The sequence below is a fragment of the Oncorhynchus nerka genome, linkage group LG11 (assembly GCF_034236695.1).
Source record: "Oncorhynchus nerka isolate Pitt River linkage group LG11, Oner_Uvic_2.0, whole genome shotgun sequence".
In the NCBI taxonomy this organism is placed as follows: Eukaryota; Metazoa; Chordata; class Actinopteri; order Salmoniformes; family Salmonidae; genus Oncorhynchus; species Oncorhynchus nerka.
The window spans coordinates 39,578,699-39,595,653 of record NC_088406.1 but is presented as its reverse complement, the minus strand read 5'-3'; the positions used below and the strand labels follow the sequence as shown (position 1 = coordinate 39,595,653).

Below are 16,955 nucleotides of genomic sequence, written 5' to 3'. Positions count from 1 at the left end.
AGGCCACGGCACCCCCCACCCTCTCCCCAGCACCATCACTACCCTGTCTGGGAATGATTAAAAAGCCGTTTGGGAGCGGAGGAGAGGGCCTTGCACTGTGGGATCCTGGGCTCTCTGCTCACTCACTGAGGAGCAAATGGAAGGGAAAACACAGGCCACAGTTCAAAATACAAAGAGAAAAAAAGAAAATAAATATAAAAGGGGAAAAGTTTCCCAGTTTTCAATGCTAGCCAAGTGTCAGGTATAAAAACCAACTGAATCTCATTCATAGAAGAGGCTAACAAATTAGATTCTGCATCTCAGAAACAGTAAGAAAATCTCTGTAGTTCCACACCGCCTTTTGGAACAGAGGGTGAGGCTCTTTAGTTAAGTGTAGCAGAAAAGCAAACATTGTTTGCGATGCAAAATTTAAAAGGATTTCAGGATAAACATTTGTGAATGCAGATTGCCATTGTCTAAATAGTGTATGGTAGCATGTTAGTGCCATAGTTCCTGTAGTGTGGGACAGACTGCACCAGGCTATAGAACACAGTTCCACCTCACATTACGTTATGGTGAGAGAGACGGTGCTGATATGCTGGGCATCTGGTCTCCACATCTTTTCTCCTGACCTCTATCTCTCTCTCTGCTACATCATCCGCTGTTACTGATTTGAACAGGGCTCATGTTCGGCCCGTCTTCTAAGGATCTGCTCGTACTGCACTCACGTGACAAAAATATATACGGAAATCAAAGCAGATGTGTCTCATGCAGCGCCAGGAAAGGGACATCAGGTAGAAGGGGGGAAACTCTGAACCGATGGGATATTCTATCTTGTCTAACTGAGTTACAGTACAGTAAACTCTCTAGTTACCGTTACAGTGGGATGGAGCTTCAGATGTTTTCTTCCCTTTAGTTTTTTTTCTGAGCAGCAGGGCTCCAAAGGGGCTGGGCTGTGACTGCAGGGATTCGGGGAAAGCCCATTATTGCCTGTTTGAATGGAATTAGGCCTGACTTGCTACTCCAGGAGGAAGTAACATGATCCTTCATGTAGAGGCAGAGAAACAGAACCCAGAACCTCTGTCTATTTGCTGACCTGCAGAACCTCTGTCTATGTGCTGACCCGCAGAACCTCTGTCTATGTGCTGACCTGCAGAACCTCTGTCTATGTGCTGACCTGCAGAACCTCTGTCTATGGGCTGACCTGCAGAACCTCTGTCTATGGGCTGACCTGCAGAACCTCTGTCTATGGGCTGACCTGCAGAACCCCTGGTGATGGTCTGACCTGCAACAGAACCCAGAATATTTAGCTATGGGCTGACCTGCATAACCTCTGTCTATGGGCTGACCTGCAGAACCTCTGTCTATGGGCTGACCTGCAAAACCTCTGTCTATGGGCCGACCTGCAGAACCTCTGGTGATGGTCTGACCTGCAACAGAACCCAGAATATTTAGCTATGGGCTGACCTGCAGCCAGGGTAATGGGCGTGGCTCAGGAGCTCAGATAAGAAAAGCTGATAATCTGTGGTGTCTGGGAGTGTTTCACCTATGAAGATTATTCTATTGGTTCAGGGTTCCTGAATTTCAGAATTTTAAATTGTTTGTTACACACAAGCCTCTTGTTCCTCTGCAGCCGTCCATACTCCCAAACGTCAGTAGGCGTCAGGCAGACAGCAGTATTGAGGTATCTCAATCCAGGCTGAAGTCTTTTATCTGCTCTGCTCTCCACATCTGGAGGCTCTCTGTCAGTAAATCTCCCAGGATCCACTGCAGATCATCTGTGTGTTTAAGCTGTTACAAGAAACAAAGCTGTTTGACCTTCTCATTCACCAGGCCGTCTGTGAAGAGATACACAGAGTGTGCTGCCTATCCGAGCCCCATACAACCCCAGCCCCATACAACCGTGTCCTAGCCCCATTTAGCCCCAGTCTCCGCCCAAGCCACATACAGCTGTGTCCTAGCCCCATACAGCCTTGTCCTTGCCCCATACAGCCATGTCCTAGCCCCATACAGCTGTGTCCTAGCCCCATACAGCTGTGTCCTAGCCCCATACAGCTGTGTCCTAGCCCCATACAGCTGTGTCCTAGCCCCATACAGCCTTGTCCTAGCCCCATACAGCCTTGTCCTAGCCCCATACAGGAAAGTCACTACTGATGGAATCAGATCAGGATTAACAAGTTCCACTGTGCTCATCCCTGCCAGTGCTGCTGGATAAAGCTAGCTGTGGTTCCAACTCAGGCCAGCATATCCACTTTCAGCTTTGTTGACGGGTCGATATCTCAGGCTGGGTTTCATCCCAGGAGTCCCTAATGACAGGAACTATTGGAGCCGCAGTAATACTATCTGTGTCATGGGTGGGGGGAATGGGGGGGGGGGGTGACTCTGTGAGGGCGGTATACGGCTCGCTGACACTCCCAGCCCTCAGTAAATCCAGGAGGTAGGAAGAGAAGGTAGACATCCCAGAGCCACAGTGATAGGTTAGCCTCCAGAAAGACAGACAGACAGAAGAGAGAGCAAGACTCAGGGAACATTCCCTCAGAAACTTCAAAAGAACAGCAGTAACAGCGGGATTCACTACTGCAAGGCTCGGGCAGTTGTGTGAATAGAGAGAGAGGAATGCTCCTTAATCTCAGCCTTCTAATAACAGATGCATGGGTATGTATGGGATCTGACGGGCTGACCTGCAGAACCTCTGGATATGGGCTGACCTGCAGAACCTCTGTCTATGGGCTGACGTGCAAAACCTCTGTCTATGTGCTGACGTGCAAAACCCCTGGTTATGGTCTGACCTGCAACAGAACCCAGAATATTTAGCTATGGGCTGACCTGCAGCCAGGGTAATTGGCGCGGCTCAGGAGCTCAGATAAGAAAAGCTGATAATCTGTGGTGTCTGGGAGTGCTTCACCTATGAAGATGATCCTATTGGTTCAGGGTTCCTGAATTTCGTCATTTTAAATGGTTTGTTACACACAAGCTCTGGGCTCTGGGCACCGCACCTCCTACTGCAGCCTCCATCCCTGCAGACTGGATACTTAGCGAGAGAGGCACTACCTAATGTCTTCCTTATGGACTCACTGACTGGCCCTGCAGACAGAAGGTATGTTAACTATCTCCTATTCTGTTCTTACTGCTACATTGGGACTGTGACCCGTTGAGATGTAAAAGACTTAACCAATGGTTTATATATACACTAGATGACTGATAAGAGGATGATGTCTTGACACTCCCCCAACGTCGTAAAAATATTTGGGAAGCTATAGAAATGCATTTATTAATGTCTACATTTGTTTTTGCCACATTTATTCTATTTCAGACACCTTAATGCATGCTTGTTTTGTTATATTATGTGAGCTAAACATAAACATGACAAATATATTTAAAACAAATCCTTAAAGTATATATTTTTTTAGATTACTAATGTTACTGTCTACACTACAAGAACAACTACTTAAATACATGTAATTTTGTCCTTAAAACATTTATTTGAAATAATGTAGAATTCCATTCACTGCTCCTAATATGGCCGACTGGTATCTTCAAAGCCTCTCAATGGCCAATACTTTGCCTTCAGAAGTATTCACACCCCTTTACTTTTTCTACATTTTGTTGTGTACAGCATGAAGTTCAAATCCATTACATTTAGATTTTGTGTCACTGATCTACACACAATACCCCATAATGTCAAAGTGGAGATTTATTTGTAGAACATTTTAGAAATGAATAAACACTGTAAAGCAGAAATGTCTTGAGTCAATAAGTATTCAACACCTTTATTGTGGCAAGCCAAAATATGTTCAGGAGTAAAAACGTGCTGAACAAATCGCATATTAAGTTACATGGACTCATTCCGTGTTCAATAATAGTGATTAACATAATCTCTGTTCTCCACAATTATCTGTAAAGGTCCCTCAGTCGAGTATTGAATTTCAAATACAGATTCTACCACAAAGACCAGGGACGTTTTTCAAACCTCACAAAGAGCACCGATTGGTAGATGTAAAAATATATAATAATACACATTTTAAAAAGCTGACCCTGAATATCTTTTTGAGCATGGTGAAGTTATTAATTAGGCTTCTGATGGTGTATCAATACACCCAGTCACTACAAAGATACAGGCGTTATTCATAACTCAGTTGCAGGAGAGGAAGGAAACTGGCCAGGGATTTCACCATGAGGCCAATGGTGATTTATAAAAAGTTACAGAGTTTAATGGTTGTAATTTGAGAAAACTGAGGATGGATCAACAACATTGTAGTTACTCCACAATACTAACCTAAATTATAGAGTGAATTGAAGGAAGCCTGTGCAGAATAAAAATATTCCAAAACATCCTTAAGTAATATTGCAAAAGGTTTTTGCAAAGAAATTAACAATTTGTTCTGAATACAAAGCGTTATGTTTGTGGCAAATCCAACACAACACATTACTGAGTACCACTCTTGCTATTTTCAAGCATGGTGGTGTTTGCATCATGCTATGGGTATGCTTGACATTGGCAAGGACTAAGAAACAGAATACAGCTATAAGCATAGGCAAAATCCTAGATGAAAACCTGGTTCAGTTTGCTTTCCAACAGACACTGGGAGACTAATTCACCTTTCAGCAGAACAATAACCTAAAACACAAGGCCAAATCTACACTGGAGCTGCTTACCAAGATGACATTGAGTGGCCTATTTACAATTTTGACTTAAATCGACTTGAAAATCTATGGCAAGACTTGAAAATGTCTGTCTAGCAATGATCAAAAATCTACTTGATAGAGATTGAAGAATTGAAAAAATAATAATGGGCCGATATATTGTACCATCCAGGTGTGCAAAGGTCTTAGACTTACCCCCAAAATACTCACAGCTGTAAATGCTGCAAAGGTCTTAGACTTACCCCCAAAATACTCACAGCTGTAAATGCTGCAAAGGTCTTAGACTTACCCCCAAAATACTCACAGCTGTAAATGCTGCAAAAGTGCTTCTAAAAATGATTGATTCAGGGGTTATGAATACTTGTGTAAATTAAAATATACAATTTCTTTTTTTTTCTCTCACTTTGTCATTATGGGGTATTGTCTGTAGATGGGTGAGAAAAATAATCGATTTAATGCATTTTGAATTCAGGTTAGAACAAAACAAAATGTGGAATAAGTCAAGGGATATTAATACTTTCTGAAGACACTATACACCATTGGGCTTAACTAGAGGAGGTGATCAGTCCCACATGAGGTGGAGCTGATCCACTATGAGGACATGGAGGAGATAAGGGGACAGGGAGGAGATATGAGGACATGGAGGAGATAAGGGGACAGGGAGGTGATAAGGGGACAGGGAGGAGATATGAGGACATGGAGGAGATAAGGGGACAGGGAGGTGATAAGGGGACAGGGAGGAGGCAAGGAGATAGGGAGGTGGTAAGGAGACAGGGAGGAGGTCAGGAGACAGGGAGGAGATATGAGGACAGGGAGGAGGTAAGGGGACAGGGAGGAGAAATGAGGACATGGAGGAGATAAGGGGACAGGGAGGAGGTAAGGGGACAGGGAGGAGGTAAGGGGACAGGGAGGAGAAATGAGGACAGGGAGGAGATAAGGGGACATGGAGGAGGTAAGGAGACAGGGAGGGGGTAAGGGGACAGGGAGGAGGTAAGGAGACAGGGAGGTGGTAAGGGGACAGGGAGGAGGTAAGGAGACAGGGAGGAGATATGAGGACAGGGAGGAGGTAAGGGGTCAGGGAGGAGAAATGAGGACAGGGAGGAGATAAGGGGACATGGAGGAGGTAAGGAGACAGGGAGGTGGTAAGGGGACAGGGACGAGGTAAGGAGACAGGGAGGAGGTAAGGAGACAGGGAGGAGGTAAGGGGACAGGGAGGAGGTAAGGAGACAGGGAGGTGGTAAGGGGACGGGGAGGAGATAAGGGGACATGGATGAGGTAAGGAGACAGGGAGGAGATAAGGGGACGGGGAGGTGTAAGGGGACAGGGAGGAGGTAAGGGGACAGGGTGGAGGTAAGGAGACAGGGAGGTGGTAAGGGGATGGGGAGGAGATAAGGGGACAGGGAGGAGGTAAGGAGACAGGGAGGAGATAAGGGGACGGGGAGGTGTAAGGGGACAGGGTGGGGGTGAGGACTGATCACAGAGGGTTGTTCCATGAAATTAGTCCCTTTGGGTACTGTAACTTTCTGATTTTTTAAATATTTTTTTATTTCACCTAATTTTAACATTATCATGAAGAACACATGTTTTATTGAATGATTTTTTTTCCCCATCTCAAGAGATTACATTTAAAAAAAATACTATAGTAAATACCTACAGTTGAAGTCAGAAGTTTACATACACCTTAGCCAAATACATTTAAACTCATTTTTCTCAATTCCTGACATTTAATCCTAGTAAAAATTCCCTGTTTTAGGTCAGTTAGGATCACCACTTAATTTTAAGAATGTGAAATATCAGAATAATAGTAGAGAGAATGATTTATTTCAGCTTTTATTTAGTCTTCACATTCCCAGTGGGTCAGAGGTTTACATACACTCAATTAGTATTTGGTAGCATTGCATTTAAATTGTTTAACTTGGGTCAAACGTTTCGGGTAGCCTTCCACAAGCTTCCACAAGTTGGATGAATTTGGGCCCATTCCTCCTGACAGAGCTGGTGTAACCGAGTCAGGTTTGTAGGCCTCCTTGATCATACATGCTTTTTCAGTTCTGCCCATAAATTTTATATGGAATTGAGGTCAGGGCTTTGTGATGGCCACTCCAATACCTTGACTTTGTTGTCCTTAAGCCATTTTGCCACAACTTTGGAAGTATGCTTGAGGTCATTGTCCATTTGGAAGACCCATTTCCAACCAAGCCTAAACTTCCTGACTGATGTCATGAGATGTTGCTTCAATATATCCACATAATTTTCCACCCTCATGATGCCATCTGTTTTGTGAAGTGCACCAGTACCTCCTGCAGCAAGGCATCACCACAACATGATGCTGCCACCACCGTGCTTCATGGTTGGGATGCTGTTCTTCGGCTTGCAAGCCTCCCCCGTTTTCCTCCAAACATAACGATGGTCATTATGGCCAAACAGATCTATTTTTGTTTCATCAGACCAGAGGACATTTCTCCAAAAAGAACGATCTTTGTCCCCATGTGCAGTTGCAAACCGTAGTCTGGCTTTTTAATTGCGGTTTTGGAGCAGTGGCTTCTTCCTTGCTGAGCGGCCTTTCAGGTTATGTCGATAAAGGACTTATTTTACTGTTGATATAGATATCTGTTTCCTCCAGCATCTTCACAATTTCCTTTGCTGTTGTTATGGGATTGATTGGCACTTTTCGCAAAGTACGTTCATCTCAAGGAGACAGAACGCGTCTCCTTCCTGAGCAGTATGACGGCTGCGTGATCCCATGGTGTTTATACTTGCGTACTATTGTTTGTACAGATGAACGTGGTACCTTCAGGCATTTGGAAATTGCTCCCAAGGATGAACCAGACTTGTGGAGGTGTACAATTATTTTTCTGAGGTCTTGGCTGATTTCTTTTGATTTTCCCATGATGTCAAGTAAAGCGGCACTGAGTTTGAAGGTAGGCCTTGAAATATATACACAGGTACACCTCCAATTGACTCAAATGATGTCAATTAGCCTATCAGAAGCGTCTAAAGCCATGACATAATTTTCTGTTATTTTCCAAGCTGTTTAAAGGCACAGTCAACTTAGTGTATGTAAACTTCTGACACACTGGAATTGTAATACAGTGAATTATAAGTGAAATAATCTGTCTGTAATCAATTGTTGGAAAAACTACTTGTGTCATGAACAAAGTAGATGTCCTAACCGACGTGCCAAAACTATAGTTTGTTCAAGAAATTTGTGGAGTGGTTGAAAAACAAGTTTTAATGACTCCAACCTAAGTGTATGTAAACATCCGACTTCAACTGTATTTAGTCCCAAATAAAGTAACAGGGCTGACGATTTCATCTTAAATCATAAATCCCCTTGTGACAGGGAGAATTGTTGTGTTCAACACGAAGGGGAAATTGAATGCAAGCTTCACAATGTTCTTTAAATTGTTAAAATATTTGTAGCCTGTCATCTATGGTTAGCAGGGTTGACATGTTATGCTCAACCGACTCAGATCTCCACTTATTTTTACCTTTAATTCATTTATCAAAGCAACAAAATAACTAGGGCTTTAGCATGATGTGAAAACGTTGAGAAATATTGGGGTTCAGTGGGTTAAAATCTTTTGAATTTTGGCACTTTAAGTCTTTATTCATATAAAAAATCTGATTTATTGAGTTTTCAATGTGGTCTATATTAAAGGGTACTTCATTCCTAAATGGAATATTGGTGCAAAAACTCTATTTAAAATATCAAAGGGACGCAAAAGGGACTTCTTTCGTGGAACGACCCAGAGAACTAGAGCTGGAAGCATCCTCGTCTTCAGAGTCCATCACAGGAAGGAGAGGAGGCCAGAGGGAGAGGAGAAAGGAGGGAGGAAGAGGTAGAGACGAAAGAACGGAGGCAGTGGAGGGAAGAGAGGGATGTGGGAGGAAGGAAGAAGCAGAGAGGGAGAGAAAAGGAGGGATGTGTGAGGAGAAAGAGAGAATCTCACCTGAGAGCAGAGCAGCATGACTAGTTCTACTACGGAGGTGCTGGACTTCATACACACCAAACCTGGTAAGAGCAGACAGGACAGGACGAGACAGGGTTAGAAGCAGAGTTGTCATACAACACACAGGACAGTTTGACTTGGCTCAACAGTTCCTAGCGCCTTCATATAAGTCACTGCGAAACCTCTCCATTGACAGGTGGGAGGGGCTAACATTGTACTCATTACCAGAGAAGAAGACACTCTGGACGATTCATTATAGGTTGGTGGGGCCAGGACCCGTTGGCATGGTTGCATGAAGATGTCAGTCAGTGTGATTGACAGCATGAGTCAACAACCAGAGATGAGATGTCAACATGTTTATAAACACACAGACAGAGACCATCTCATGCATGTCAAACATCTCTTCCGTTTTATCGTTGATGCAAAGAAAGAGCTTGCCAGGATTGGAAATGGGAAATGACCGTACATGTTACAATAATAAAACAATATAGCTGCCTACAAACCACTGAGATAGAGACAAAGTGACAAAGTGTGTGTAACAAATGGCACCCTATTCACTCTATATTGAATTCATGTTGACAAGAGCCCTATGGAGTGCACTACATAGGAAATAGGGTGCTATTTGGGATGGAGACAAAGTGTACTGTTGTATAATGTGAATCTTGCACAGCACTGAAACAGTCTGAGCCTCTAAGACTGTTGTAAACAGGGGATGTTACCTGACCCTCTCTAGTTCACAGACAGCTACAGATGACCTATTACACACACACACACACACACACACACACAGCTACATTCAACCACAGCTGACCTCTTGTGACTGCAATGACCAGTTCTCCCATCACTCCGCTCTCTCTGACACAGGGGGTCAGGTGGTAGGGTGACCCTGGCCCCTAGCGCCCCGGCCATACTCTGGTATGCTGGCCTAATGACCATGGACCCTGGCCGTACAGTGGTACACAAACTATATGTGTTCTATTTAAACAGGCTCTACCCCTCTGGCCATGTCTTTCCTGTGAGCAGGGCAGAGTTAAATCAGTGGGGTGAATGTGGCATTGTGGAGCAGTGTACTGGTAGGGGGAGGAAGGAGTGGAAAGGCAGAGAGAGGAGAGGTAGGAAGGGGGAAGGAGAGGAAAGGAGAGAGAGAAGGAGAGGAGAGGAGAGGAGAGAGGGAAGGGGGAAGGAGAGGGGAGGAGAGAGGGAAGGGGGAAGGGGGAAGGAGAGGAGAGAGGGAAGGGGGAAGGAGAGGAGAGAGGGAAGGCCATCACAACGACAGCTCTGTTCGCCCAGGGGCCTCCCTCTCAACTCCAAGTGCATCATGGGCCAGGGGCCAGGCCAGGATGTCTGGGCATGATTACCACACTGACAACATGTCTAGAGAGGGGGAGAGGAGGGTTGATGAGGAGAGAAGGAGAGGAGAGGGGGGTGGGTGAGGGGGCACTTGGGGCGTGACCCTGGATAATTTGAGTGATGTATGGCTGGTAATTACTACTAAATGGAGAGACTTTCCACCAGGGCCCTGATTCAGGAAAAACAGCCACTTTTCCTTGGTAAAAGTCTGGGCAAAGCATCTCAAAGTTGGAGTGCTGATCTAGGATCAGGTCTCTACTGTCCATGTAATATTATTCAGAATGAACTATAAGGTAAAACTGATCCCAGACCTGATCCCAGCATTTGTACTATAGTATGCTCTATTGTGTTGATGAAGTGTGTTGTGTTTGCCTGGTTTGTACACAGTCTGTGCTCAGCATGCCAGGTGTGTGTGTGTATCTGTCAGTTCTGACAGAGAGGCAGAGTGAAGGGATCAGACAACATTCACACCTTTCAACTCTCCATTAATTGTTTATTGTGTGTGTGTGTGTGTGTGCCTGTGTGTGTGTGTGTGTGTGTGTGTGTGCCTGTGTGTGTGTGTGCCTGTGTGTGTATGAGTGCCTGTGTGAGTGTATGTGTGTGTGTGTGCGTGGTAGCCCTCTCGGGCTACATTACTAGACATCCAGCAGTGACACAGCAGCCAATGGACAGACAGAGGGACAGAAGAAGACAGACATACTAAGGGATAGACAGAGGGACACACAGAGACACTATACAACACCTATACCTTCTATGAGCAGCTCCTGACCATGGCTTCCCAACAAGGTCCTAGAGAGGAACGGTGCAAAGTCCACAAAGATCTCCCTGAGCAGGGGGGCCACCTTCTCCAGCGCACGCTCCAACTTAGTAGTGATACTGCGTGACAACAGAGCAGGGAGAGAGAGAGGGAGAGAGAGAGGATGATAGAGTGGAAGAGACAGAAAGGAGAAAGACAACAGCAAACAGATGAGAATAAGGTTGGCTAGGGTTGAGCTGTGAGCAGAGCAGAGTAGAGCCCTCCACCTGGGTTAGTATATGAGAACATCCTTTCAAATCAAATCAAATGCTATTTGTCACATGCGCCGAATACATCAGGTGTAATAGACCTTACAGTGAAATGCTAACTTACAAGCCCTTAACCAACAATGCAGTTTAAAGAGAATACCCCCCAAAAAGTAAGAGATAAGAATAACAAATAATTAAAGAGCAGCAGTAAATAAGGAGCTAAACTCAGCGGAAAAAGAAACGTCCTCTCACTGTCAACTGCGTTTATCACTTAACATGTGGAAATACTTGTATGAACATAACAAGACTCAACAACTGAGACATAAACTGAACAAGTTCCACAGACATGTGACTAACAGAAACAGAATAATGTGTCCCTGAACAAAGGAGGGGTCAAAATCAAAAGTAACAGTCAGTATCTGGTGTGGCCACCAGCTGCATTAAGTACTGCAGTGCATCTCCTCCTCATGGACTGCACCAGATATGTCAGTTCTTGCTGTGAGATACCACTCTTGCTGTGTTACCCCACTCTTCCACCAAGGCACCTTCAAATTCCCGGACTTTTCTGGGGGGAATGGCCCTCACCCTCCGGTCCAACAGGTCCCAGACGTGCTCAATGGGATTGAGATCCGGGCTCTTCGCTGGCCATGGCAGAACACTGACATTCCTGTCTTGCAGGAAATAACACACAGAACGAGCAGTATGGCTGGTGGCATTGTCATGCTGGAGGGTCATGTCAGGATGAGCCTGTAGGAAGGGTACCACAGGAGGAAGGAGGATGTCTTCCCTGTAACACACAACTTTGAGATTGCCTGCAATAACAACAAGCTCAGTATATGATGCTGTGACACACCGCCCCAGACCATGACGGACCCTCCACCTACAAATCGACGATAAACGCGAATCCGGCCATCACCCCTGGTGAGACAAAACCGCGACTCATCAGTGAAGAGCACTTTTTGCCAGTCATGTCTGGTCCAGCGACGATGGGTTTGTGCCCATAGGCAACGTTGTTGCCGGTGATGTCTGGTGAGGACCTGCCGTACAACAGGCCTACAAGCCCTCAGTCTCTCAGCCTATTGCGGACAGTCTGAGCACTGATTGAGGGATTGTGCATTCCTGGTGTAACTCGGGCAGTTGTTGTTACCATCCTGTACCTGTCCCGCAGGTGTGATGTTCGGATGTACCGATCCTGTGCAGGTGTTGTTACATGTGGTCTGCTACTGTGAGGTCAATCAGCTGTCCGTCCTGGCTCCCTGTAGCTCTTAGATGTCTCACAGTATGGACATTGCAATTTATTGCCCTGGCCACATCTGCAGTCCTCATGCCTCCCTGCAGTATGCGTAAGGCCCGTTCACACAGATGAGCAGGGACCCTGGGCATCTTTCTTTTGGTGTTTTTCAGAGTCAGTAGAACGGCCTCTTTAGTGTCCTAAGTTTTCATAACTGTGACCTTAATTGTTTACCGTCTGTAAGCTGTTCGTGTCTTAACGACCGTTCCATGTTCATTAATTGTTTATGGTTCATTGAACAAGCATGTTTAAACCCTTTACAATGAAGATCTGTGAATTATCTTTGAAAGACAGGGTCCTGAAAAAATGAGTTTATATACATGGGGTACCGGTACAGAGTCATCAGTGTCGAGGCAATTGAGGTAATATATACATGTAGGTAGAGTTATTAAAGTGGCTATGCATAGATAATAACAGAGAGTAGCAGCGGAGTAGAAGTGTGTGGGGGGGGGGGGGGCATTGCAAATAATCTGGCTAGTCATTTTATTAGCTGTTCAGGAGTCTTATGGCTTGGGGATAGAAGCTGTTTAGAGGCCTCTTGGACCTACTGTAGACTCGGCGATCCGGTACCGCTTGCTGTGCGGTAGCAGAGAGAACAGTCTATGACTAGGGTGGCTGGAGTCTTTGGCAATTTTTAGGGCCTTCCTCTGACACCGCCTGGCATAGATGTCCTGGATGGCAGGAATCTCTGGTGATGTACTGGGCTGTACGCATTATCCTCTGTAGTGCCTTGCAGTCAGAGGCCGAGCAGTTGCCATACCAGGCAGTGATGCAACCCGTCAGGATGCTCTCGATGGTGCAACTGTGCAACTGTAAAACCTTTTGAGGATCTGAGGACCCATGCAAAATCTTCTCAGTCTCCTGAGGGGGGAAAGGTTTTGTGGTACCCTGTTCACGACTGTCTTGGTGTGCTTGGACCATGTTAGTTTGTTGGTGATCTGGACACCAAGGAACTTGAAGCTCTCGACCTGCTCCACTGCAGCCCCGTCGATGAGAATGGGAGCGTGCACGGTCCTCCTTTCCCTGTAGTCCACAATCATCTCTTTTGTCTTGATCACGTTGAGGGAGAGGTTGTTGTCCTTGATCTGTTGGTGCGGTATGCAAATTGGAGTGGGTCTAGGGTTTCTGGGATAATGGTGTTGATGTGAGCCATGACCAGCCTTTCAAAGCATTTCATGGCTACAGATGTGAGTGCTACGGGTCAGTAGTCATTTGGGCAGGTTACCTTAGTGTCCTTTGGCACAGGGACTATGGTGGTCTGCTTGAAACATATCGGTATTACAGACTCAGTCAGGGAGAGGTTGAAAATACACGTCCTGGTAATCTGTCTGGCCCTGCGGATTTGTGAATGTTGACCTGTTTAAAGGGTCTTACTCAAATCGGCTGTGGAGAGCGTGATCACACAGTCGTCTGGAACAGCTGATTCTTTCATGCATGTTTCATTGTTACTTGCCTCGAAGCGAGCGTAGAAGTTATATAGCTCGTCTGGTACCTTAGGCTCGTGTCAGTGGGCAGCTCTCAGCTGTGCTTCCCTTTGTAGTCTGTAATAGTTTGCAAGCCCTGCCACATCCGACGAGCGTTGGAGCCAGTGTAGTACGATTCGATCTTAGTCCTGTATTGACGCTTTTCCTGTTTGATGGTTCGTTGGATGGCATAGCAGGATTTCTTATAAGCTTCCGGGTTAGAGTCCCGCTCCTTGAAAGCAGCAGCTCTACCCTTTAGCTCAGTGTGAATGTTGCCTGTAATCCATGGTTTCTGGTTGAGGTAGGTACGTACAGTCACTGTGGGGGCAACATCCTTGATGCACTTAATGATAAACCCAGTGACTGATGTGTACTCCTCAATGCCATCGGAAAAATGCTAGCAAAACAGTCCTGTAGCTTAGCATCTGCTTCATCTGACCACTTTATTATAGAACGAGTCACTGGTGCTTCCTGCTTTAATTTTTGCTTGTAAGCAGGTCAGATTTGCCAAATGGAGGGCAGGGGAGAGCTTTTTATGCATCTCTGTGTGTGGAGTAAAGGTAATCTATAATTGTTTCCCTCTGGTTGCACATTTAATATGCTGATAGAAATTAGGCAAAACTGATTTAAGTTTCCCTGCATTAACTTCTTGGTGACAGGGGGCAGTATTTTCATGTCCAGATGAAATGCATGCCCAAATACAACTGCCTGCTACTCTTCCCCAGAAGATAAGATATGCATATTATTAGTCGATTTGGATAGAAAACACTCTGACGTTTCTAAAACGGTTTGAAATATGTCTGCTACTTATGTAGCAGGCGAAACCCAGAGGAAAAACCATTCAGATTTTTTTTTGAGGTCACTCTCTTTTCAATCTTTTCATTGGGAATCCAGATTTCTAAGGGACCTTCTTGCAGTTCCTACCGCTTCCACTGGATGTCACCAGTCTTTACAAATTGGTTGAGGTTTTTCCTTTGTGTAATGAAGAAGTAGCCCTGTTCAAAACGAGGGTCACTTCAAGTGTACTGTTTGTTTGAGGCGCGTGACCAGAAAGGTAGCGTCAGTTTGTTTTCTTCCTGTATTGAACACATATCATCCCGTCTTCAATTTTATTGATTCTTTACTTTAAAAAATACCTAAAGTATTACAAAAGTTGTATTACAAAAGTAGTTTGAAATGTTTTGGCAAAGTTTACGTTGAGCAAGTTGGAACCGGTGTTTTTCTGGATCAAAATCGCCAAATAAATAGACATTTTGGATATATATTGACAGAATTCATCGAACAAAAGAACCATTTGTGATGTTTATGGGACATATTGGAGTGCCAACAAAAGAAGCTCGTCAAAGGTAAGGCATGATTTATATTTTTATTTCTGCGTTTTGTGTCGCGCCTGCAGGGTTGAAATATGTTTTCTCTCTTTGTTTACGGAGGTGCTACCCTCAGATAATAGCATCGTTTACTTTCGCCGAAAAGCCTTTTTATATTTTTTATTTGGTGTCTTACATGTGTGATTTCATGAAAGTTTTGATTTTTATAGTAATTTATTTGAATTTGGCGCTCTGCATTTTCACTGGCTTTTGGCCAGGTGGGATACTAGCGTCCCAAATATCCCAGAGAAGTTAAAGTCCCCGGCCACTAGGAGCACCGCCTAGGAGAAAACTAAGTCAAGGGCTCTAAAGTAAACCATTTCATTGGTAGCACTAGTGCTCTTAATTAAGAAAAGATATCACAACACTTGGGTGAACTGTTGGAACACAACACTGTTGGAATCATAGAAATACAATGATTATTCTAATTCTATGGTTGGTGTTGTTTGGAATGACAACAAATGAAAAAGCCACGTAGGAGTTATGATAGGCTAGGAACCAAAATGTTGGCCAGTGTTTCTCAGGGGACTCTAATCACATTTGAATAGATGTTGCATTTAGACAAACAACATGCTGATAAACACCACTGCTAGCAACCTGTATTAGAGCTAACATTTGCTTTGGCCTAGCTAGTGCATTTAGCTAAATAGCGTTTAGCTAGCTAGTTAGCGAGTAGCATTAACGATTAGCATTATTTTAGGCACATGCCAGCTTCCTCAGACTAACTAACTCAAGTTCTGCAAAGAGCAATATCCACAAACTAATATGAAAATAGGAAAAATTTGGATTTATATTAAGAAGCTACATGGAACGCAGCATCGTTCTTGTTCAGGAAGAATAGTGCATGAATTGACAGCATACTGAGAGAATAAATAGAATAGAGGAACTGTGTGTGTGGCCCTAGAACTGGAAGAAACCAGCCTGTCTTGTTTGAGCAGTGTTGAGACGAGTGTTGCAGCTAAATATTGTTAGGTATTGCATTTTTTGGTGGATTTTCTTTTAGTTGCACTGGTGTCGGTGTCACCGTTTAGAGCCCAGATAGTGTCACGCAGCCTAGTAAAGTTCTTCACGAGTCCAACCAAACCCGAATACACGAGACCCGACCCGGGACCTGAGCGGGTCCAAAATGTCAACTTTTCCCTCTGGGTTGGGTCCAGTTTTATTGTCATCAGGTGTCAGGTCTATGTAATTACAGCTGATAAACCCTAGTGGACACAAATGGACCCGACCATGGCCATAGCATATTTATTTTACTCTAATAAGGTAAATTTATTGACTTATAGAAGGCCTAGCCAACATATGAAGACCTATTTGTTAACCAGAAGAGCAACTTGGTTGATAAACATATTTTTTTTGTCACTCAGGTCCAAATCAAGTCTGGTCTAGACACGGACCCATTAGGGTACAGGTTGGGTATAGGTTGGGTTGTCGGATCAATTCAGGTTCGGGTTCCCGGTCCGGGTCCTGCTTTAAAAATGATTGGGTCTGTTCATGTCCGGGTCTGATTGTTCTCGGGTCCGTTCGGGTCCAGGTCCAACATTTTGGACCCGAGAAGACCTCTACAGCTTAGTGTCTAGTAGTATCTATCTACAGACTGGGAAGGAGGGGGCATGCAACCTACAGGAAGCATCTAAAAGCAGAGACATACTGCCGTGTGCCTGTAGCCTGTCTACCAGCATAGAAACATACAGAGACAGACAGACCGACAAAAAGCGAGAGAGAGAGCAAGAGAGAAAAAAGAGCGAGAGATAGAGAGGATTGGCCAAGGAGGGAATAGCAGCAGAGTGTGTTCTGCCCCTTGGCCTCCTGGGAAGAATACGAAGGTGAAGGGATGAGTGCATCAGTGAGACAGTGACACCTGTGTGAGTGATGTTAAACAGTGCTTGCCTATGACACTGGCCTGCAC

General features: G+C 44.8%; 1 protein-coding gene across 1 annotated transcript in view; it reads right to left on the bottom strand.

The window, feature by feature from the left end:
• LOC115118987 (neurobeachin-like) overlaps positions 1-16,955 on the bottom strand; it is a 304,621-nt gene that overhangs the window by 219,537 nt on the left and 68,129 nt on the right. The window contains exons 32-33 of the mRNA XM_065024068.1: positions 10,672-10,799; positions 8,574-8,635 (exon numbers count right to left, since the gene is read on the bottom strand). Coding sequence (XP_064880140.1) covers positions 8,574-8,635; positions 10,672-10,799 — 190 coding nt within the window. The remainder of the gene's footprint in view (positions 1-8,573; positions 8,636-10,671; positions 10,800-16,955) is intronic.